Consider the following 23,757-nt stretch of genomic DNA (forward strand, 5'->3'; position numbering starts at 1 on the left):
CATTAACTACTGGCACAAAGAGGTTCATTTTGAAATAAACACACTTCAATAATAAACCTAAACAACAATAAACAACTGTTAGTGTGCTCATAAATGATGACTAGAGCATATTGATTAGTTGAATAATGCATTCATTAAACTTCTAATATTGGAGACTATTAAAGAAAGATAAGAATAGTGAAATGACAGCAAAGATGTATACACACGTTTCCATTTATTTGAATGAATATGTAGGTTATATATAACTCTTTAACTTTAAATACTTGATGAATAAAATATTTTGTCTATTTTTTAAAAAGTAAAATCAATGATAAATGCAAATTATATTGTTTAAATTACATTATCATCTGAACAATAATTGCCCTACAGCAAACATAAACTATATGCAAGTATTTTAAAATCTGATAGTTTAATTCAAGTTTTTAAACAAACAGAAACTTTGCTTGCTCTCTGTATACTACAAATCTCAGGAAAAACTGATAGAAAAATTGTTTTCAGAAAAGTCTGCAAACTTTCCTCTGCCTAAAGAACAATTAATGAAATTGCCTACATGGCAGTATTTCATCACCTAAATATTGTCAAAGTTGTATTTGCAGTTAAGGATATTTTCACCAATGTACAGAAAATGTTACCCATTAAATTCGTAGTGAAACAAGTTGACTTACATTCACATCTGAGATGTGTGCTCTGTTTTATTCTAATGCTTCTTGGGTTTATGTTGTGGGTTGGCTACCTGATATAAAAACCTATAAGTAATTTAATGCAAAACATGCATTCTTAGCTAGCCCAGGCAAAGCAGTAGAGATGAGGTCTTATGACATGCATGCACAAGACCTATGCTCAAAAAAAAAAAAAAATCTTCTCCATACCGGAAAGAAAACAGAGATGATGGGTTCTGTTGAGAATTTAGGAAGAACCAGTGAGTGGGATGTGATGAGTAGGGCATTGTCATAACCACAGTTTTCATTATCTTGCATTGGCCTATGAGTCAGCATGCCATGCGTTCCTCCACTAATGATGTTGAGTTACCACAGAGAGAAGCAAGAGCTCAGGAATAGATGGGTTTGAAAGTGGGACTGAGATGATGGTGCACGAACTTGCCTATGTTCCCAAGCCCAGGACACAATCGTTCACTGGTTTCTATACCATACACATATATGATGGGAAGCACGAGGCAATCAAAGGGGACAACTTCCAGAAATAAATTCTGTTGAAGTGAACATGGGCAATGCATTCATGATTTTGTGTCATGGTTTCAAACATAAACCAAGTGAGTAACAGTGAAATGAAGACTGTAATTATTACCAGCTATAGAGGAATAACCTGCTTCTCATTTTGATGTTCAAAGAGTAATGCTATAAACGTTTACTTAATTTAAAAAAAAAAAGAAAGAAAGAAAGAAAAGAAAGTATAAGGAATGACAGCAGGGGTGTTACCATTATGTTGTCAAAGTCTTCCAGAAGGGAGACAGCAGAGTTACAGAAGTCCTACAGAAAGGGGACAGCAAGAAAACGGCAGACAATACAGATAAGATTTTTTAGCCTAATGATGTGGGTAGCCAAAACACATAAGAATCAGTTCATCTCAAAACAATATTTCAGGGAGTCAAGACTTAAAACCCCAGGCCCTAAGATAGGTTATATTAATTTATATGCCAAACAATATCACCATGGGCTGGGACACAAATAACATGACAACAGTCATGTAACGGAGTAGTACCACAACCTGGAGGTTAAATGGGGACAGACAGGAAGTAGAGAAGCGATCAGAACCAGATAACTTCCCAAAACAAAAGGATGCTGGGCCCCCCAGTGTAAGCCAAAGAGTGCCTGAGACTTTCCCAGCCCAGAATCAGGGGAGAAGAGCTCAGGACATTTGGGTCACATGAAACAGATGAGACATTAAGTGAACAAGTCATGTATTATTAGAGGAGGTCATTAGATTGCTCTATTGCCAGTAAATGCAAACGAAAACAGAGCATCACTTTAACCACACATTCAATCAACCAAAATAGACAAGAACTATTTACAGTGTTCTAGTGTTTACACGCTAACAAGGAATCTAATTTATTAATAAAAAGGAAACTCCATGCTGGGGGAAAAAATACTCCTCTTTTTCAAGTCAATGATTTCCTTGCTTAATCATTTTTATAAATAGATTCTAAGTGACATTTTGTTTGAGATATTAAAGTTTTTCTGTTCACTGAGGTTTAGAAATAGCGATGACATAAAATATTCACAACCTTAATTGAAAAAAAAGCAGTTTACTATAATAAGAACTAGAAATAACAGGAGGAATTTCCCAAGCAAATAATACCTATTCTCACCATTTTAGGGGTAAGTACATAATTCATTGTATCTATTCATTTGTCTTATATCCAACTCTATCACCTTTATATGAGTGGTTCACTTTCTATCCCCTTACCCCTATCTTCATTCCATTCATAAAAATCAAGCTGTGTACACTATCTTCAGGATCATTATATTTGCACAATCATAATTTCATCAAATTACTTCCTCATCATCCAAGTAAATAGAGAAATACCAGCTATTAAGTAATAAGCAGAGCATTCACTTTTCTGGACACAGTTTCCACCCTAGGAACAAAGTGACAGCTGTTAGGGCATATTTACTAGCTCAGTGGGTTTTGTTTTCATAAGCTCATTTTTGTCACTGAGATGTATAAAAATCATAGTCTCTGAGTAAGTTCATGAAGGATTCGTGTCAAAACTCAAGATTTGTTTCAATAAGATTGATCTGCATACCTTTACCAAATAAGAACCAAATTATTTTGAAATATGTTCAAATTATACAATCTGATAAATTGCAGAAGGGAAAATTTAAATAGCTAGTAGAGTTATAAAACATGCCTAACCTCACAGGTAATCAGAAAGTGCAAATTAAAATGTCATAATACAATATCATTTCAGCAGCTCTGAGTGAGAAAATTAAAGGTTAATCAAAGTTTAGTGAAGATGCGGAGAAAGTAAAACACTCATTTATAACTGATGGGAATCACTACCACTTTGGAAATTAAATCTCCACTTCTACTTCCACATACATACCCTGAAACTCTGCACAAACAGAAGTGTACAAAAATGTTTACTGTAGCATGGTTAACAGTAACAAAAAATTGGAAATAACTTAAATGATCATTAACAGAATGGATAAATGTTAACACTCATAATGAAACAGCACCTGAGCAGACAAGCAAATAAAATCAAGTAAGTATAACAAAGTAGATATAATTCAAAATTAGTCAACATTAAAGATACAAAACAATACAATAATACCTATGTGAGGCCATAAATCTGAAGGTGATATTATATAATGTTTGTATCAATGGATGCAAAAATAAGTAGCAAAAATATAAAAACATTAATAAGAAAGAGAAACACAAATTCATGATAATGACTACATCTTTACAGGAAAGAAAGGAAATGGCAGGAAACCAGGGGCCTCATCCATGTCTATCGCATTTATGTTAAAAAAAAAAAAAAATCTAGAGCAAATGTGGCAGAACATTACTATTTAATAAAATTAGGTGGTAAGTATACAAGTGTTTGCTCTATTATCTAACCTTGTATGTTTGAGAGACACTGCTAGAGAGTGAGGAGGAGTGAAAGATCAGAGGAAGGAAACATACACCAAGGTGATACCACATCCGTAAGGGAGATCAGTTACCAGATAAAAAGGATGCTGCTTAACTTAAATGGGCTCTATCAATCCGAGAGGCCTGTTTTCAGGATGTTACAGGGTCACTTCTGCCAAGGCGCTAACAACTCTGGAAGGCTCTGACTGACTCAATGTTCTTTCATTAAAATCTTAGAAGGGTGTCAGTTGCCATTATTGCGGGGAGCCCCATCCCCTTGCTGGCGACCCGGACTCCCTGCAGAGAGCGCTGTGCTGGTGCGGGGGCCTGTTGAATCCCTCTCTCCTCCACACAGTTTCTGGGAGGGTCTCCAAGCCTTCTCTTGAGCCCAGCCATGCTTGCCGGCAGGGGCAGGTGATAATAAGACTTTCTGTAAGGCGCTGCACTCTTCAGTTCTTATCCAACGCCAACATGAGAACAAGCAAACCAAGTGCCAACTTCAGGATATCCAAGTAACCATATGCTATAACTGAGCACATCATTTTTGCCTGGCAGAAATCCTCCTCTTTAATGTCACGAATATCCTTAGGACTCATTATTTACAGCCAGCAGTGAATTGCTTTCTTCCAAATCTGCTCAATCAAATTAAGATAAACATAACTTCTGTCTATCTTTCACTGGACTCTCAAACTCTCTAGCATTATTCCAAAGAACACAAGAGGACTGTGTACACTGAAAAGGAGAAATCAGGATTAAGTGATATCGTAAATCAAGGTAGAAAATTAGGTCCTCTTCCTGTGTCAAAGCTTAAAATTCCCTTCAAAACCCTCTTCCCTAAAAGGTTGATATGGTGGGGGTGGGGAAGGTAGGTATCTCCTATCAGAAGACAAATATGAGAAATAATAAAAAGGTAACTGGAAAACAATTTAAGCAGAATTTGGCATTATAATAACCAAAATTCTATATTTTACAATAGTTTCTCATGGAATATGTGGGAAATAAAATACAACAGTAATACTTTTAATAGTGAAATTGGAATCACTGTTCTAAAGTTTGTATCACAGAATTTAGATCGTAAAAACATAATGCTCCAAGAAGCCAAAATGACTATTAGGAAAACTAAACAATGTTTCTTTTTCTTGTTCTCTTCTACTGGTTTCCACTAAGTACCAGTCATAATAGGACAATGAATGTAATTATGCAAGTAAAGCATTGGATGTACATTTATTTTTAGTCCTTAACATATTTAAGAAAATAAAGATCATTTTTATGGGGCAAGGATTTCCTCTGAAATAATACAACCATAAAATAATATTAATAAAACAGTAACATGAAGTATAGCACCTGACATTTTTTGAGAACACACTATAAGGTAGCCACTGTTCTGAGGGCTGTTACACACGTTAAATCATTAATTTCACAAGAAGCCTATGAAGCAAGTGTCATATTAGCTCCATTTTATAGATGAGCCTCTGGAGCAGAAAGATGACAGAAATCATGACACTGGGTCTCATTTCAATAAGGGACACTGAGTAAGGAATGGAGGGAGAGCATTTTTACTTTACTGGATGAAGACTGTAACTGGGAAAAATAAAAACAAGTTTCCTTGCCAAAACATCTTTATGCATGTCAATATGCACTAAAGCCATAAGAAAATACATTTGATTATAATAAGTCATTACATCAAATAATTTGATTAACAATATCTAACAACATCCATGTTATTGTATATTTAGCACCATTTTTCTAGCACTAGTGTTAATATACAACACTATTAATATATTCCTGAGGAAATGTAAGATGGTTCATAACAGAAAACTGCATGACCAACTGAAGCTGATATATTCAGCCTCTGAAGCAGAATCAGTTACTTTATAATGGGACTCTAGTTTTCCTCATGCACCATCTAAGGCTAGAGATTCCATTACACATCAACTCTCTCCATTAGATGGAAAGAGGCTAGGATGACTCTGCCAGGTCTGAGCCATATCTGGAATTCAAGAGCTTGGGCCTTCTCTGCCCCATCTATGTTTTCAAAACAAGCATAGCAGAGGTTACTGTTGAGAAGAGTTTCTGGAAGCACTCAAAGGAAGAGCTACAAGATGAATTTGTGGATAAAAATCACATTGCTAAGGATTAAGGTTGCTAAAGATGCTCCAGGGTTGGAATTCCCTGGTGGTCCAGTGGTTAAGAATCTACCTGCCAACATGAGACATGGGTTCTATCCTTGGTCCATAAAGATCCCACATGTCATGGAGCAACTAAGTCAGCATGCCACAGCTACCAAGTCCGCTCCTCCTGAAGCCTGTGCTCTGCAACAAGAGGCCACTGCAGTGAGAAGCCAGTGCACTGCAACTAGAGAGCAGCCTCTGCTCGCTGCAACAAAGACTCAGCACAGTCAACATAAATAAATATTTGTTTCAGGGTTCTGGAAATAGCTGCTCAAAATATGAATTCATTCAACAAACATCTCATAGATTTCTACCCTCTGCTCAGTAAATGAAATGATACAAGTATTATAAAGACCCAATGTTTGAGCTAAGAAGAGAGGGTCAGCTAGCTAGAGGGGTGGGGGGTAGGGTGTCATTGTACAGCCAGCCGAAAGAGCAGTCACATCCAAGGTTTGGAGGAACCGGTTAGTCTTTCAAAGGATCTGTCACAATACTAAGATCAATTTTGAAAGCTAAGATAATTTGAAATTCTCCATCAAGCTTGTTGGATTTCTGTAATTAGGAAATTGGTAAGATAAGGAGGAAAATGATACCTATTTCATCTTCTCTAAAAGAAGCCAAAAACTGAGAAAGGAAAAAAAAACACAAGTTTTAAACAGCTAGAGAGAATCACATTTTGTGTATGCATTTAAATTGAGAAAATGTTGCTGCCAAAATCAGAATCAACTTTTCTTACCATGAGGCACATAGGTCAGTACTTACTAGAAAACAGCTAATTGCATCAAGAATAAAATATGAAAACAATGTATCAATATCACTTATATTCCATATAATTCTACCTTTTTAAAGATTACATGAAAATTTGTTTTCTGCCACAATACCATATGTAGCTAGAGTCTATGTATATTAATCCATGATCTACTGGGAGAAAGAAAAGATGCTAACATTTCCCTCAGAACCTCTTTGGTGCAGGCATTCTAGAAATGCTACATACGATCTCATCTGCTCTATGGAGGACCACTCCACCCTGTGTCTGATCATGTATGCATTCCTCTTCCTTTAAAGAATACTATTTCTCTTGATTAGCCAACACTTAAAGAATGATGAGGTAGGAAAAAAAAAATGCCTGCTTCTGTTAAAAAAGAATATAGGAGAGGAGTAGAGGTGACTATCATACAGGCATACCTTGGAGATACTGTGGATTTGGTTTTAGATCACAGCAATAAAGCGAATGCTGCAATAAAGTAGGGCCTCGCATGTGACCCTGGTGGTAAAAAACCGGCCTGCCAATGCAGGAGACCCAAGAGATGAGGGTTCAATCCCCGGGTTGGGAATATCCCTGGATAATGGGAGTCATCTGAATTTTTTTATTTTCCTGTGCATCTAAAGGTTATATTCAAACTATACTGTAGGACTTCCCTGGTGGTCCTGTGGTTAAGAATCTGCTTGCCAATGCAGGGGACGTGGGTTCGATCCCTGGTCCAGGAAGATACCACATGCCGCAAGGCAGCTAATCCCATGAGCTACAACTACAGAAGCTGGCACACTCTCGGGCCCAGGCTCTGCAACAAGAGAAGCTCAAGGACCACAGCTAGAGAGTAGCCCCTGCTTGCTACAGCAAGAGGAAGCCCAGGTGCAGCAACAAAAACCCAGAGCAGTCAAAATTAAATCAATAAAAATTTTAAAAATAAGCCACACCATAATCTAGTAAGTGAGCAACAGTATTGTGTCTTTTAAAAACGTTTTAATTAAGAAATACTTTATTGCTAAAAAATTGTAACCATCTGAGCCTTCAGAGAGTCATAGAAACAACACAGATCACTAATCACAGATCACCATAACAAATATAATAATAATAACGGTTGAAATATTGCAAGAACTACTAAAAAGTTAACAGAGAGACAGAAAGTGAGCAAATGCTGTTGGAGAAACAGTCCTGAGACTTGTTCAATGCAGGGTTGTCAATCTGTACTTACTTACAAACCTTCAATTTGTAGTAAGTGCAATATCTGTGAAGTACAACAAAGCAAAGCACAACTAAACAAGGTATGCCAATACAATCACCGCTGTGCAGCTGAGCTTTTACTACTTGAAGAAAGAACTCCTGACTTCTCAAGGGGAAAAAGAAAAGAGAAAAGAAAAACCTAAGATGTGATAAAATTACTACAGAAGAATCAGTTAACAAATTATCAGTTAATTCCTGTTGGTATAAGCTGTACAACCCTAGACAGTATAAAAGAATGCCATGCTAAGTCACTTCAGTTGTGTCGACTCTGCGCGACCCTACGGACCGTAGCCTGCCAGGCTCCTCTGTCCATGTGATTCTCTAGGCAAGAATACTACAGTGGGTTGCCATTTCCTTCTCCAGGGGATCTTCCAGACCCAGGGATGGAACCCATGTCTCTTCAGTCTCCTGCACTGGCAGCTGGATTTTTTTTACCTCTAGCGCCACCTGAGAAGCCCATAAAAGAATAGAGTAACAGGTATTTTTGAGTGGTGTTAATAATGGGGTCCTATAGGTACATTTTAGGTCATAAATCTACCTCCAAATATGCAAAGACATTTTTGAATACATGAAGATTTTGTCACTGAATTCCCTTTTTAAAAAAGTCTTTTGCTTCAGGGGAAACTGCTTCTCATGGCTGATATCAGGAAGTGAATTTTTGAGGACAGACGTTTCACCTATAACCAGGCTGGCGAGCTGCTGCTCCCCAATGTTAAGAACCACTTAGGAGAAATTCAAAACTGAACTCTCCAGTAACAGTCTGAAAGTTGTCTATTAATAAGTCAAATAACACCTTGTGATAGAAAAGTAGATAAGAAAAAAACATACTTAATGGAGGGTAAATTTTACTTAGGTTTCTATTACTTTAAAAGGGAGATGAATTCATTCTAGTGGAGTGATTACTTAGCTTCTAGTAAATTTTTTCTCCTTGAGGATTGGAAACAGTGGTGTAACTATTTTTGTTCATCCTCAGAAAGAGCTAAAATCCCAATGAGGTTTTGAGTGACTCCAAACTTGTTGTTTAGAGAAAAACCAAGGCTTTTAAAATATTTTCATCAAATTCTCATCATTTCTGTGTAAGAAGCAACTTGGGCCCATCTTTCCTAATACCCAGGGAGTCTGAACAATCAGATCTCCCTGGGAGGTCGGGGGAAATGAGCATACTGTGACTGCTGTTTACATTCTTGTGTGGTTCAAACTAGACTGCTTTCTCCTGTCCTTCTTAAGGGTTAAAAAAAAAATTTGTTTAATGGATCTCTGTTAAGACTGCACACCTAACCCTACCACTCCTATGCCCCAAATCACTAAGTGGACTGAATGTGGACATGCTGTAAGTTGTACAATGGAGGTACGTTTAGAGTTACTCCAAATACAAAGACCATTTCTAAAAGCATTGGAATTCCTTGCTAATTTGAAAACCTGTGGTTGTTCTTAGAGCAGGATGCACTTGTAGATTGGCTACTGCCTTTATGGATCATAAAGTACCTTACTCCTAGGACTGCTGTGAGATCTAAGATAATCAGTACATCAAAGTGCAATGCGTACAAGTGTTTTGGCAAATAGTAAGTGCTCTCTTGGTGTTAGCAGCTATCATTAGCATCATCAAAGTGCAATTTTCCTAAGAAAACTTGGAAAACACAAAATGAATACAGAAACCAAAAGAAAAAGTCATATTCTCACTTCCTTCTTTTTGCTTTAATGTATTTGTGCAGATTTGTAGTTTGAGTCCGTATGAAGTTTTGTGTGACTTCCACCAATGCTTTGTTAAACAACCACTATTATCCTGAACATTAAAAAAAATTAGGGAAAAAATAAAAATTATTTCTATTTTTACAGGACATACAAATAGAAATAATACAAATTAATAATTAAAGATATCCATATCCTGACTGTTACTCGTAGTCTACTCTTTGCCTTCTATAGATATTGGTGAGGTATATAGCCAGAAGTATAAAGCCAGAGTCAGGGCAATGCAGAGCACTGTAGGAGAAAGCCTAAGGAACATCAGTGCTTCAGAGATACAACTTCAAAGTAATACAGCAAATAATGAATGAATCATTAAAGCATAGCTCAAAGGAGCACAGAGTATGATGATTATAACAGGAGTGAGGGCTCAGATAAGGTCATCTCAAAGATAAAAGTCTTGCCGCTTATAAGTGATCAGAAAATCATTAGCTCTTCTTTTTGTTTTCAGGCATACTTTTAACCAACTTAAGACATTTCAAGTTCTTTTTTGATCAATGATAATGGTAAAATACAAGGAGGGGAGAAGTATGTATAAACCTGTACAGGAGAGATATACGTGCACTCTCACAGGTAGTCAGGGATGCCCACACAGGAAGAATCAGTCACACGCCCACACCCATTCCTGGCTAGAGGAACTAATGAAATGCGGAAGACACTGCTGATCTGGACAAACCTGTTGGAAAGGCCGCGTCTGGGCTTGCCTGAGAAGCCGCTGTTGCTGCTGCTGCTGCAGAAGCTTCATCTGTATCAACTGCTGCTGCGATGTGATGGCATGCAGAGAGGGCGGCTGCATCATGGCCCCCGAGCGCCGCTGGAGCATGTTGGACAAAGCTTGCTTGGTGTTGGTGGGGACGAAGGAGCCAGCGGGGTCCAACCGGGAGCCACCTACAAAAGCAACCAGAAGGAAGGGCTTTCTGCGCATGCGGATGCAACTCTTCCTGATTTTATCAAAACACAGAAATCTCACCTTCTGAGCCTCCTTGTAGGAGCACACTGGGAAGTAGAGCACTGCCCCACCCTCTACAAATTTGAAAGATCAGTTACAAATTGCATAAATTCCAGACAATGGGAAGAGTGATGTCCAGTGAATTATACTATTTGAATGACTTATCAGAGGGCCCACTTTGCTTGGTAAAGTGAAACACCTGAGATCCAAAATCCTTGGTACAATTTCAGAATCATGTGGGTTTTAAATTATGTGAGGCCCCCAAGAACATGTTGTGTTATGCTGTGCTAAGTCTCTTCAGTCATGGTTGACTCTCTGATCCTATGGACTATAGTCCACGAGGCTCCTCTGTCCACGGGATCCTCCAGGCAAGAATACTGCGGTGAGCTGCCATACCCTCCTCCAGGGGATCTTCCGGACCCAGGGATGGAACCCACGTCTCTTACATCTACTGCGCTGGCAGGCAGGGCCTTTACCACTAGCGCCACCTGGGAAGCCCGGGAACACGTTACTTTCACAAGATGTGCTGCCTTTTGTGGTGTACTTTGTCAAGCGTGCTAAGCCGGGCAGAGAGACCCTTTTGATGTTCATGGTATTTACGTTTTTTTAACACAGCAAAATAAAAATGCCTATTTTGTGGTAGAGAGGCATGACAATACTTCAAAAACTTGAAATGCTTGGAAACTTCAAATACCACGATTCCAGAGACAAAACACATCTTTTTTGAAGTGCATAGCTAAAATAAATAAGAAATGTCAATTATGGTGAGGCTAAAAAAAGCAAATGAAAACCTTAACATATTTGCATACATAATCTGTCAAATGCCTATAAGAGGGAAAAAAAAAATGGCGAGATTTGCTGGTTTCAAATAGCTGCCAATCTTCAACTCATCATACAGTTTGTATTCTTTACTGTAAGAAAACTTCTATATAAATACCTTACAAATGTTATACCTTTTTTAAAAGCACGTGGTATGATAGAAACAAACATTTAATACTGATCACTGGAAAAGCCTACATTCTTTTAAAGACTCAGTATCAAAATGAGCAATATGGCTTATGAAGTCATTCAACAGCATCTGAAGAACATTTGGAAAAAAGTTAGAGGTCAATTTGAGTTACGTGGCAAGGTGAATTTTGTTGAAGCAAGAATTGAATGTACACTATAACATATAAAGTTAAATGACTCATTTTATGCAGGACATACTTTTTCAAGATTAGACTATGATCTACTCTCTTTTAATTTTCCTAACTTTCATATAATCTTATACCTCTGAATCACCTACAGAAATAAGAACAAATATGCTGAAATCTGCTCTATTTTCTTACATAACTTTCTCAACTCTCACCAAATGGCGTTTATTATTCACATATGTTTCCTTATAAACTTTACCATCCTGGTGTGTATACAGGAAAAATAGAGATTGCTAAAGATGTGTGTGTGTGTGTGTGTGTGTGTGTGTGTGTGTGTGTGTGTGTGTGTTGTGAACAGCACTCTTTTGCCTTTTTAAGAATGTGCAAATAGACTTCCCTGGTGGTGCAGTGGTAAGGAATCCACCTGCCAATGCACGGGACAAGGGTTCAATCTCTGGTCGGGGAAGATTCCACATGCCAAGGACGACTGAGTCCATGTGCCACAGCTTCTGAAGTCTGCATGCCCTAGACCCATGCTCCACAACAAGAGGGCACCTCCACTCACCAAAACTAAAGAAAGCCCCCATGCAGCAACAAAGACCCAGTGCAATCAAAAATAAATTTTAAAAAATGTATGAATGGAAGCAGACTGTATAAACTCTTCTTCAACTCCATAGGGTACATAACTTTATGAAAATCTATTAATTCACAAATGTAAAATCCCCATAATTAACTGTTTTCCTCAAATTTTTTTCTTACACATAATAAAACATTAAGACTTACCTAATACCTAAAGTCTCCCTACTTATGAACACCTTCTATAGTGTTCTAGGGTGAGGGGAAAGGGTATGGGCCTATATAAAATAATAAACTTTCAATTTAGAGACAGTCCTTGTGTTTGACTTCAATATCTAAAAAGTTTAAAAATGCTTAAATTCATAAGCACCTTGGAAGTAAGGAGAGAAAGTCAAAAGAGAGGATGGGCATGTATTATTTCCACCCTTACTGCCTTGAGAGTTTGCTCTTGAGAGTCCTTTGGTTAGCAAGGAGATCACACCAGTCAATCCTAAAGAAAATCAACCCTGAATATTCATTGGAAGGACTGCTGCTGAAGCTGAAGCTCTAATACTTTGGCCACCTGATGTGAAGAGCCGACTCACTGGAAAAGACCATGGTGCTGGGAAACATTGAGGGCAGGAGGAGAACGGGGCAGCAGAGGATGAGATGGTTGGAGAGTATCACTGACACAGTGGACATGAATCTGAGCAAACTCTGGGAGATATCGAGTAACAGGTAAGTCTGGTATGCTGCAGTTCATGGGGTCACAAAGAGTTGGACACAACTTAGAGACTGAATGACGACAAAAGTTAGCTCTTTGTAGTCAACATTCACTCACCCAACAACCTACTTTTAAGGCCCCAGCCAGTCTGGATGAAACACCAGCTGGAATTAAGATTGCAGGGAGAAACATCAATAACCTCAGATACACAGCTGACACCACCCTTATGGGAGAAAGCGAAGAAGAACTAAAGAGCTTCTTGATGAAAATGAAAGAGGAGAGTGAAAAACTCAACACTCAGAAAACTAAGATCATGGCATCCGGTCCCATCACTGCATGGCAAATAGATGGGGAAACAATGAAAACAGTGAGAGACTTTATTTTTCAGGGCTCCAAAATCACTGCTGATGGTGACTGAAGCTATGAAATTAAAAGATGCTTGCTCCTTGGAAGAGAAGTTATGACCAACCTAGACAGCATATTAAAAAGCAGAGACATTACTTTGCCAACAAAGGTCCGTCTAGTCAAGGCTATGGTTTTTCCAGTGGTCATGTATGGATGTGAGAATTGGACCATAAAGAAAGCTGATGGCTGAAGAATTGATGCTTTTTGAACTGTGGTGTTGGAGAAGACTCTTGAGAGTCCCTTGGACTACAAGATCAAACCAGTCAATCCTAAAGGAAATCAGTCCTGAATATTCATTGGAAGGACTGATGCTAAAGATGAAATTCCAATACTTTGGCCATCTGATGTAAAGAGCTGACTCATTGGAAAAGACCCTGATGCTGGGAAAGATTGAGGGGAGGAGAAGGGAATGAGAGAGGATGAGATGGTTGGATGGCATCACTGACTTCATGGGCATGAGTTTGAGCAAGCTCCAGGAGAGGGTTTCTTCCTGAGGCCTCAAAATGTAATATTCAAAATACAATTTAAAAAATCACAATATAACACAGAATGAGGAAAAATATTATATGTTAAGAGTGGCACATCCTAACAAAATGAAGACTGAAATTTCGAAAGAAATTGTTTTTCAAAATCAGGCAAACTTTCATTTAGAGAAAAAATTCATTTCTAACTAAGAGATTTATTTAGAAAATCTGCATTCTAGATATAAAGATAATTTGGGCTTAAATCAAAGCAATACTAACATTTACTGTGATTTATGAAGGTTTTATTACTGATATCTAAATCTATTTGCTGCACCAAATTTCTGAGATCCTACACGGTATAAACAATTTAAAATTTATAACATGAGGAAACAATAAAAGACACTGAAATACTGTCTAATCTTTTAACATGTTGACAAGAATTATATCTGATAAAAGTGAATGAAATTTTCACAGTGGTTAATTTCCTTCTAACACTGGATAAAAATTCCAAAAGTAGCACATAAACTAGTCACTGAAACCTTATTTTTAGAAGAAGGAAGAAACTGAGTGGAGAGAATTACAGAAATGTCCCCTGAGCACTCACTCACTCCCTGAAATATGCAAGTTCTGTAAGAGTGAAGAGAACCCCAAGCTATTACTTCCCATCTTGGAGTCGCCTGACTGCGCTCTGCCCTCACTTACCTGGAGTGACAGACTGGTTCTGAAGGAAGAAGCCGGGCTGCTGGGGCTGACCCATGAGGTTGTAGCCCCACAGGGCGGACTGCGGGTGGTGCATCACCTGGGAGGAGATGGGTGAGTAGTTGGGAGGCACTCGGTACATGCTGCTCTGCGGATACTCCTTCAACACAAAGTTAAACACAAAAGTCACTTACTCCACACACCACATAGATGATTAACGCAAATTCCTTGTTTGAGAGAGCTCCTATCCCAGCAGACAAGGTTATTTTGATAAAGTGGAAGACAAGAGGACAAGAGTATCAATATATCCTCTGCAAAACATTCCTTTAAGTTAAAACTCTTGCTCAACTTAAAATGGACTTGGCTACAGTGGGAGAGATGAAACCAGTCAATCCTGAAGGAAATCTACGCTGAATATTCATTGGAAGGACTGATCCTGAAGCTGAAGCTCCAATACTTTGGCCACCTGATGCAAAGAGCCAACTCATTGAAAAAGACCCTGATGCTGGGAAAGATTGAGGGCAAGAGAAGGGGACAACAGAGGATGAAATGGTTGGTTGGCATCACCAACTCAGTTGACATGAGTTTGAACAAACTCCAGGAGATAGTGAAGGACAGGGAAGCCTAGCATGCTGCAGTCCACGGGGTCTCAAAGAGTCAGACACAACTGAACTGAACAACAACAGTGGGGGAAGATGGAAAAGGATCTTTTCTGAAATCTGTTTTTTAAATACTAAAAGTACATTTAGAACACCAATGCTGACTATCACCTAGAGTAGAGAACTCATCTTCAGTTGCTGAGTCTCCTGATGATTTCATCTTAGAAAGCTTTCCTGATACCTTGGACCTGGATGAGAATTAGCCAGAAACGCGCACAGGACTTTGAAACTAGTCTCCAGCCTAGACAGTGTCTTAGTTCCAGCTTTCAAGAAAGCACTGTAAAGAAGCAGACTCCCCCCACTGCAGCCCTCCATCTTGTCCCCTCTGCCCTTCACCACACCTCCTGCCCAGGGCTTTCTCTTCCTCAGAGTAGGTGCAGAGACTCTAAGGATCACATGTGAATATTTTCCCCACTGCTCCTCCTTCTCTAGCCATGGAAAAATAAAAGCTCAGTTCCCTGCAATATATATGACTGAAAAGAGGCAACTTCAGGAGAAGTGTGGGAGAAAAGGACATGACCAGTTCTCACTTGGGGAATGTGATGGGCTTGATGCCTTTTAAAGCATCTAAAAAGAGAAATCCATCCATGTGGATAAACAGGTTAAGAGACCCAGAATGGCAGAAGTGGCAGTCTGGATCTCATTAAGCATCTTTTTCAAAATAGAGACACATTCATAGAAAGGCTCCATGAGAAGAGGGCGCTGACATTCAAGTGGGGATCCAAAAGGGAGGGTGGTCATTTCTAGAATAATACTAATCACCAAGCTACCAGCTAAGAAAAATGTCTTGGTTTTGACTTAGGTGGACAATAAAAATAAGTAGTCATGAGGACAGGTCAACAAACTGTGAATATTTCTTCCACTGCACAATAAGAACTCTTAAATTTTATAGAAAAACATCACAAATTCTCTCTAGAGTATTTTTCAGGTGAATTTAAATAAGACATTTTACACATTGATTCTATAAAATTATTTCTAAATTACCATCTCATAGATTTCTGAGGTTTTCAAGAAAAGGTTATTCTAGATAGGGAAAGCTATCAGGGAAACAAGAGGTAAAACTGCTTTAAATTATGTTCACTTTCTCTCTTATAAAATCTAAAAATATGGTAAAGAAGCAGAAATACACAGGAGAGTAAGATGAAATAGCAAACGATAAAACCTCAGAACCATCTTATTAGATATGTCAGATAGGATCCTATCTAAGGAAAACAGTTATTATGTTAATTTACTACAGATATCAACTACTCAAAATACAAAAAATATTTTAGACATGCCTCATAATAAAAATACATACAAGGATGAGATTTTATTAGGTCAAAAAATTCAAGTTATAAATTTCAGAAACTGTGAGACAGTGAAATAGTAAATGAGTATTAATCACAAGCAAAGTATAAAATTAAACATAGTTATGAAAAGTAGAAGAGGCAAAATCAGAAACTATGATCCTGTTATTTGTGAAAATTTTGTGTGCTGTTCTGTTAATTATATCTGAGCCTTTATGATAACTTACAAATAGGTTTACACTGCACTTCTGAATGTTTCTTAGGGATGTAATTCAGGAACTAGTAAATCTTCTGTGGGATGCTAACACACCCACTATCTCTCTCTACTTCCCATACTCACATCAACCCTTGAGCTGGACTTTGTCTTGCGCTTCCTTCCCTTTGTCTTCTTCTCTTCATCTGTTGCGGTTTTTCCCTGATCTGACAGCTCAGCTGATTTCCTCTCAGGTTCCTGAGAGATGGGAGATGTGGGCTCTTCCTCTTCCTCTTCGGGAGGCAGGGGCAGTGGCTCGAGGTAGTAACTCCGGGGCTTGGGCGTGGGGTGCGTGTGATACAGGAGGAGGTGATGTTGCTCCTCATACTTGATCACCTTCCGGTCCACTCGGACAGTCCCGAACCAGGCCCAGGACAGAGGAGCCGGGTTCTTCTGACCCTCAAACAAATCCCACGGGGACACCTTCTGCTTCGTGGAGACCTGGAGACCCTGTGGTGAAATAAGGAGCTATGACCACATGCTCAGATCTTTTGCTGATATGGAGGCCAGGCTTGCTTAGGACAGATTCAGAGAACATTCTGGCTCGAGGGGGCCTTAAAGAACTCTAGCACACAGCAGTCAGGTTAACTAATGAGTCCAGGCTGATACTAGATCACTGAGGGCAGTGGCTACATACCACACGACACTCTGTTGAGGCTGGGACACCAGACAGCCCAGTAATTTTTACTGTAAATGCCATTTTCTCCATTTAGGTTCTTTTATTCCCCCCAGCCAAAAAAAAAAAAAAAAAAAACCCAGACACTGAAAATTTGATATTACTGTACTAAAAACCTTTGGAATCTATTTATTGTTTTTAAGATAAAACAAAACTTAAGAGTCAAATTACATTCAACCTCTAATTGGGCTCAAATTAACTTCAATCCAAACATGTATGGACTCGGTTCAATACAGTCATCTTTCATGTACTTAATTAGGCAGTCTCTAAGTAGTTAAGTAATATTATTACAGAATTAACGTGTGCCAACAGGTACAAATAAAGTCCTTCAATTCAAGCTTATCTCCACTGAGTTGAGGAGAGGAAATGTTATTCTCTTTCTGAAACTACAAGTTTCTTATTTTTAACATGAATTGGTGCTATCCCTTGGTCCTTTCCCTGCCATACCAATTGGAAAATATTTTTCTCCAAAGTGACCCTGAAGATAACTGCTCAAGTCGTCTTGAATAACTTGTGAATGCTCCTATTCCCAACTACACATACTCTTCCATGGGTGGCTTCATCCAAAACCACGGCTCAGTTACCACCTGTATTTTGATTGTTTCCTAATATCTGTCTTGACATTAGAGCTCTTTCCTGGGTGCCAAGACCACATATCCAAATGGGTTCCAGATGTGTCACCACTGGAAAGGACAGTGGTGCAAAGTCAACCTGCGCTTGACTCTAGTCTTCTCTCTCCACAACTGTGTGGGTGTCAGTACTCAAGGCTCTGCTTTACTGATGAGCTGCATTTTGCCTGTGAGCTACAGTCTCTCAGGCCCTTGCATAAACACTTCCCTTTGTCTGTATCACACTTTGCCTACCTCCTGGCTAACTCTTATTCATCCAAAATGATGTGTCAGTTTTCCTGAAGATCCTGCTCTGACTACCTATCCCTCATCTGAGTGTGATGGCTCTTTCTCAGGGTCCTCCCAACATTCTGTACCAAGACACACAAATCTCACGACATGGTGTGTGTTAGCCGTTTAGTCGTGTCCAACTCTTTGCAACCCCATGGACTGGACTGTAGCCCATGAGGCTCCTCTGTCCTTGGAATTCTTCAGGCAAGAACACCAGAGTGGGTTTCCATTTCCTTTTCCAGGGGATCTTTCCAACCCAGGGATCGAACCCGCATCTGCTGCGTCTCCTGCATTGGCAGGCAGGTTCTTTTACCACTGTGTCACGGGGGAAGCATGACACAGTAATTGTCTACCTACTTTCCCTTAAGGGTAGGAGCTCTGTCTTTCATCTCTGTGATCTTGGAACCCTGCAGTTGTTCAATGTTCACTCAAAGAAGAACTGACAGTATTTCTCATATTTTGGGCTTCCCAGGTGATAAAGAATCCTGCACTGCTTCTGCAGTGGTAAAGAATCCACAGGCCAATGCAAAAGATGCAGGAGACTTGGGTTCAATCCCTGGGTTGGGAAGATCTCCTGGAGTAGGAAATGGCTACCCAATCCAGTTTTCTTCCCTGGAATACTCCAGTATTCTTCCATGGAAATCCCATGGACAAAGGAGCCTTGGGCTACAATCCATTGGGTTGCAAAGAGTCAGACATGACTGAGTAACTGAGCTCAGTTTTAGAGCTTTAGACTGATTCAAGTTTTAGAGAACCATATTTAGTATCTTATATAAATCAAGTGTTCATTAAATGTTGTTCAGCTGATAAGAAAATAAAGTGCTATCACTTTAAAAAATTTTAAACAGCTTTAAAATTTAAAGCCATTTAAATTTTAATTTTAAACTATATGGAGACTTTTATCAATCCAGATTTTTTCATCTACTAAATATATTCCTTTTTTTTTTTAACAAGGTTTTACTTACTTTTCCCTTGATGGGCTTCAAAAATTCATTTAAATTCAGGAAAACATTTAAATGAAGATCTTCAACATCATTATCTGTATAATAATGCCAAAGACCACTGCATTTAAATGACAAGGATATGTTTTAAAAAATCAAGAAACAGTAAAATTAAGATGTTTCATATGCCCTATAGGAAGACAAGAAAGTATAAGTGCACGTATTTATATACATAAGGAACAAACATTTACTCTTGCCTGTTTTTTATCTATAGAATCGAATCCAGCAATTTTGTTTCCCTTTGTGTCAATCAAGGAGCCCATAGGTTCACAGGTAATGATGTCACATGTCTGTTTCGGCAAAGGTAACAGCTGTCGAACTTTGTCAATACTTTCTGACCGCTTGTCCCCCAGCTCTTTCTAAATAAGAGAGACAGTGAGAGAGACAGAAGTGAGATAGAAATTATAACAAAGGCAAATGTTTACAAGGAGGAAGTTCCCCTATGAAACATTTCCTTTTTATAGCTGGAATGTTTTGACCTTCCACAGGGTCTAGGGAGCAGCTCTCATTGACAGTGATGCATATGTTTCATTTCTTCTATTTAAGTAGAAAATAGAACACGTATGAAGGCACCCTTGTTACACAACAAACATCACAGTGCTGAAATGACAAAAACGCTGAGTAGTATTTGCAACCCGAAGACAGGAGCTGCGGCACGGAACACGTTCTCCAATCTACAGTCAGGCCACAAGGTAACCATTGGTTGTTTTATTAGTAAGGTCATTAGATATATTAATTTTTTTCCTGCATTGTTTGTTTATAATTTATTTCAAAAACTGTATTAGTGGCTAGGCAAATGAATTGAATTTAGAAATAGCAATGCAAATGTTTAATATTCAACTGCATGTTGCCAGTGGAAGATGAAATTTACCCTAAATCTAATGTTGGCATTTTGGTTACATATTTGATAATGGACTTCTACAGTCCCTTAAAAAATTAAATATGCTTTATGAATATAATTATTTTAAGAAAAATCTTCAAGCTATATATACTTCTAACTTTGGGGTACTGAGAAGCTGGGGTAAAACAAACAGCAAAATAATCACCTCATATAAACACAAAAAATAACATCTAATTTAAGGAGTAATAAAATAACGTGCGCTAAATAACAAATCCAAAAACCACGTGAACTCCTGAGCAGGCCACAAACTTACTTTCAGTTTCTTGACTAAGTTCATGTATGCACGTTTGTTCTCTTCAGATCCCCCTGGGGATGCATTCGACAGGTCAGAGGCCAATGTTCCATTGATTAAAACACCCAGCATGTCAAGAACTGTTGTGAATAATTCACTAGGAGGAGAAAGAAAAGATTTGCACCTTAAAGCAAAACCAAGATACTGTTAACTGAGCATTTTTATTTAAGGCATAGAACTGTTCATGGTAACCTAAGTGTATATGACTTGGAAGAATCTGTGGCCAGAATATGAAAGCCTCCACTATACATATATGAAGCAGAGCCAGTGTGAAATGATAAGAACCTACTTGTTGGTGTGCATGTCAACGGTTCCAGAAGTAATGATCTGAAGGAGGAGAAGCGCCCAGTCTGTTGTCCACTGGGTGCTCCTCTGCACTGTGTCAAACATTCCTCCCACCTAGCACATAAGAAAACACAATGAAAAAGTCAGCATAGTGTCACAAAGACCGCTACCACCACTTTACACAACCACATTCTGAGTGGTTTAAAAATTTAACAGTTGCTCTAAGCCATGGATTATCCTGTCTTCTCTGTCAACTAGCTATATATTTGCCAGTCTTTTGGGTTCCATTAGCACAGGAAGTGGTCATTCAGAAAAAAAAGGAGGAGGTATGGAGTGTAGAAACGTCATCAACATGAATTACACACTAGTAAAATTAGCTCTCTGTTCTTCCTAAATTTCATGATATTTAGTTTCATTATGTAACTTTCATCCAATTAAATCTGAATAGATGTAAACTATGTGACTCAGTATCTACAAATTTCGTGTTGTCAGTTACTATTGAATCTAAGTCTGTTGTCATAACAACACCTGAAAAGAGCCAGTAACACAGAAGTAATGAGTGGAAGGCCTGGCCCTTAGGACTGCTCATTCACGAGTGGGAATTAATATCAAGCATCAGGCAAGCCATCTTTCAGAGTAGCTTTTATCTGGTCTTGTGCATTGAGAAAAGGAAAAGTCAAAAGAATCTGCCAGAGAAGGAAATGTTAAATTTCTAGGAAACCTGCCTATGGGATTTCTCTTTATGATCAATTTGATGGGAAGTTTGATAACGTTTTGACTTAAAGAACATTTTAATATAGTTTTTAAGCAAGTAGAGTAAAAGCTAATGCTCACCTCAAGTTAGTACTTCCCTAAAAGACCTACTCTTGGCACAAACGGAAAAGAGAGAGAGAGAGAGACGCTGGGGGTGGGATGCAGAAGGCAAGACGATACCAAAAATATCTACTGTTGTCTAGAAGCCAGACCAGACAGGAAGGACAGTGGCAAGGAAAACAGAAGGTCCAAGAGTCAAGGAAGCAGTAAAGAGAGCAGACAGTGGGCTTCACCTTGTAGCGGAGACTGTGACCACAGCAGGAGTGGAAAGCTGGAGTTATTTTCACATGGAGATAAATCTAATGGAGGAAAGACACTAGAAGGCTCTCTTACCAAATTCAGGCGGAGTTGCAATGCCTCATGCATCATCTGTCGTGCTTTGATGTCATCCTGGTATCGTTCTTCTCTCCAGTTACTTAAAATCTAAACCAGAAAATAAATGAACACAAACCCCAATACTTGTTTTCCCTGTTAAATTTTATTTTTCTCATATTTAAAGTTAAACTGAGTTTTTAAGTGATGAGGACAACTTCTTAGTTTAATAAATTAAAAAAAGCAGGGGGTATAAAATTTTGCTTTCCTTCCCTTCCTCCACACAGACAGGAATATAACTATTTTTTGTTTGTTATCTAATTACATACCCTGTTAAGAAAAATCTTATGTAATTACATATACTGTTGATAAGTCTTAGGAAATGCTTAAGAGGATCATCAAGTTAAGCATTAACAAAAATAAAGAATATTTTAAAAATACATCATTACATTGGTCTTATAAAGATAAGTGTAAAGATAAAGGGGCTTCCCAGGTGGCTCAGCAGTAAAGAATCTGCCTGCCAATGAAGGAGATGTGGGTTTGATCCCTGGGTCGTGAAGATACCCTGGAGAAGGCAATGGCAACCTACTATTTCCAATATTTTTGCCTGGAAAATCCCATAGACAGAAGAGCCTGGTGGGCTACAGTCCATGGGGTTGCAAAAGAGTCAGACATGACTTAGTGACTACACCACCACCACCATAAAGATAAAGAGAAACAGAATTATATTTTGTATCAGTCTCCTCTTATATTTCTAGGGAGAGGCTGTGAATCCTAGCAAACACATTATTCTGATGTTTCATTGAAGGGGAGGCTTGCTAATCAATAAACTTGTCTTCCTTGATAAAGGTAATGTAACCAACTTTGAAAAATGTGACATCTTGGACATCAGCCGAGCTGCATACCAATTTATTAAATAAATGCTTCTTCACTTATTCAGACAAATGTTGGGGAAGGGACAGGTTGCTTAGGGAAGGCAAACCACCAGTGGGAAATTTCTGAATCAGATGTAGAAGCAAAAAAAAAAAAAAAAAAGTGGTCTGAAGTAGGGCATCTATGGAGAATCATCTCAAAAGAGCTGAAATGAGTCATATGCAGAAGTAACTGAGTCCAACAGATGATCTGTGATTACACCACACGGTAAATGTGGAGCACTTCTCAAATCTCATCAAAAGATATAGATGAATTTCCCTCAAGGCAGGTGAAGGGTACAAGGTAGTTTAAAAAAGCCCACAAGTTGTCATGGAGCTGACATTCTGGTAGTAGGTCAAATCAAAATAAGTAGAGCAAGTGGTAAGAATCATGACAAGGGGACAGAGAATAACTGTGGTCCTTGTTTTAGAGAGTGATGAGGGTGGGACTAAGGGATGGGAGGGGACTAAGGAGGTGAGAGCTGAGCAGAGATCTGCTGAAATGAGGGAGCTGGCCATGTCGATAACTTCCAGGGAAGGGGAGAAAGGCTCTGCAACAAGAAGATGCTTGACAAGATCAAGGAACAGCAACATGGTCATTGCGTACAGAATGGAGTGAGTAAGGCCATGTCAGGAAAGAAACAAAATAGAGGTGGGAGCCAGTGACAAATGATGGAAAGTCACATAAGCCTATATGGGGAAGTTTTATTCCAGGTATAGTAAGAAACAGGGGTTTCCCAGGTGGCGCTACTGGTAAAGAATGTGCCTGCCAATGCAGGGGACAAAAGAGACATGGGTTTGATCCCTGGGTTGGGAAGATCCCCTGGAGGAGGACACGGCTACCCACTCCGGTATTCACGCCTGGAGAATCCCATGAACAGAGGAGCCTGGCAGGCTACAGTCCATGAGGTTGCAAAGAGTCATACACAGTCGAGCACATGCACACACAAACACATACCCACAATAAGAAACACTGCAACATTTTGGGCACCAGAAAAACATGTGGTTTACACTTTAAAAGGATCACTCT

The 23,757-nt window shown here is 38.8% G+C and overlaps 2 protein-coding genes across 3 annotated transcripts in view; one reads left to right on the top strand and one right to left on the bottom strand.

Annotated features, from left to right (window-relative positions):
• MED12L (mediator complex subunit 12 like) overlaps nucleotides 1-23,757 on the bottom strand; it is a 368,061-nt gene that overhangs the window by 23,871 nt on the left and 320,433 nt on the right. For both annotated transcript variants that reach the window (XM_027543477.1, XM_027543482.1), the window contains 7 exons: nucleotides 21,838-21,927; nucleotides 20,696-20,805; nucleotides 20,368-20,503; nucleotides 19,411-19,572; nucleotides 16,725-17,087; nucleotides 14,443-14,599; nucleotides 10,187-10,398 (listed from right to left, as the gene is read on the bottom strand). In XM_027543477.1, the coding sequence (XP_027399278.1) occupies nucleotides 10,187-10,398; nucleotides 14,443-14,599; nucleotides 16,725-17,087; nucleotides 19,411-19,572; nucleotides 20,368-20,503; nucleotides 20,696-20,805; nucleotides 21,838-21,927 (1,230 nt within the window). The remainder of the gene's footprint in view (nucleotides 1-10,186; nucleotides 10,399-14,442; nucleotides 14,600-16,724; nucleotides 17,088-19,410; nucleotides 19,573-20,367; nucleotides 20,504-20,695; nucleotides 20,806-21,837; nucleotides 21,928-23,757) is intronic.
• Nucleotides 19,757-23,757, top strand: part of P2RY12 (purinergic receptor P2Y12) — a 52,368-nt gene continuing 48,367 nt past the window's right edge. The window contains exon 1 of the mRNA XM_027543501.1: nucleotides 19,757-19,905. The gene's annotated coding sequence lies outside the window, so the exon portion shown is untranslated. The remainder of the gene's footprint in view (nucleotides 19,906-23,757) is intronic.

The sequence above is a fragment of the Bos indicus x Bos taurus genome, chromosome 1, assembly GCF_003369695.1.
Source record: "Bos indicus x Bos taurus breed Angus x Brahman F1 hybrid chromosome 1, Bos_hybrid_MaternalHap_v2.0, whole genome shotgun sequence".
In the NCBI taxonomy this organism is placed as follows: Eukaryota; Metazoa; Chordata; class Mammalia; order Artiodactyla; family Bovidae; genus Bos; species Bos indicus x Bos taurus.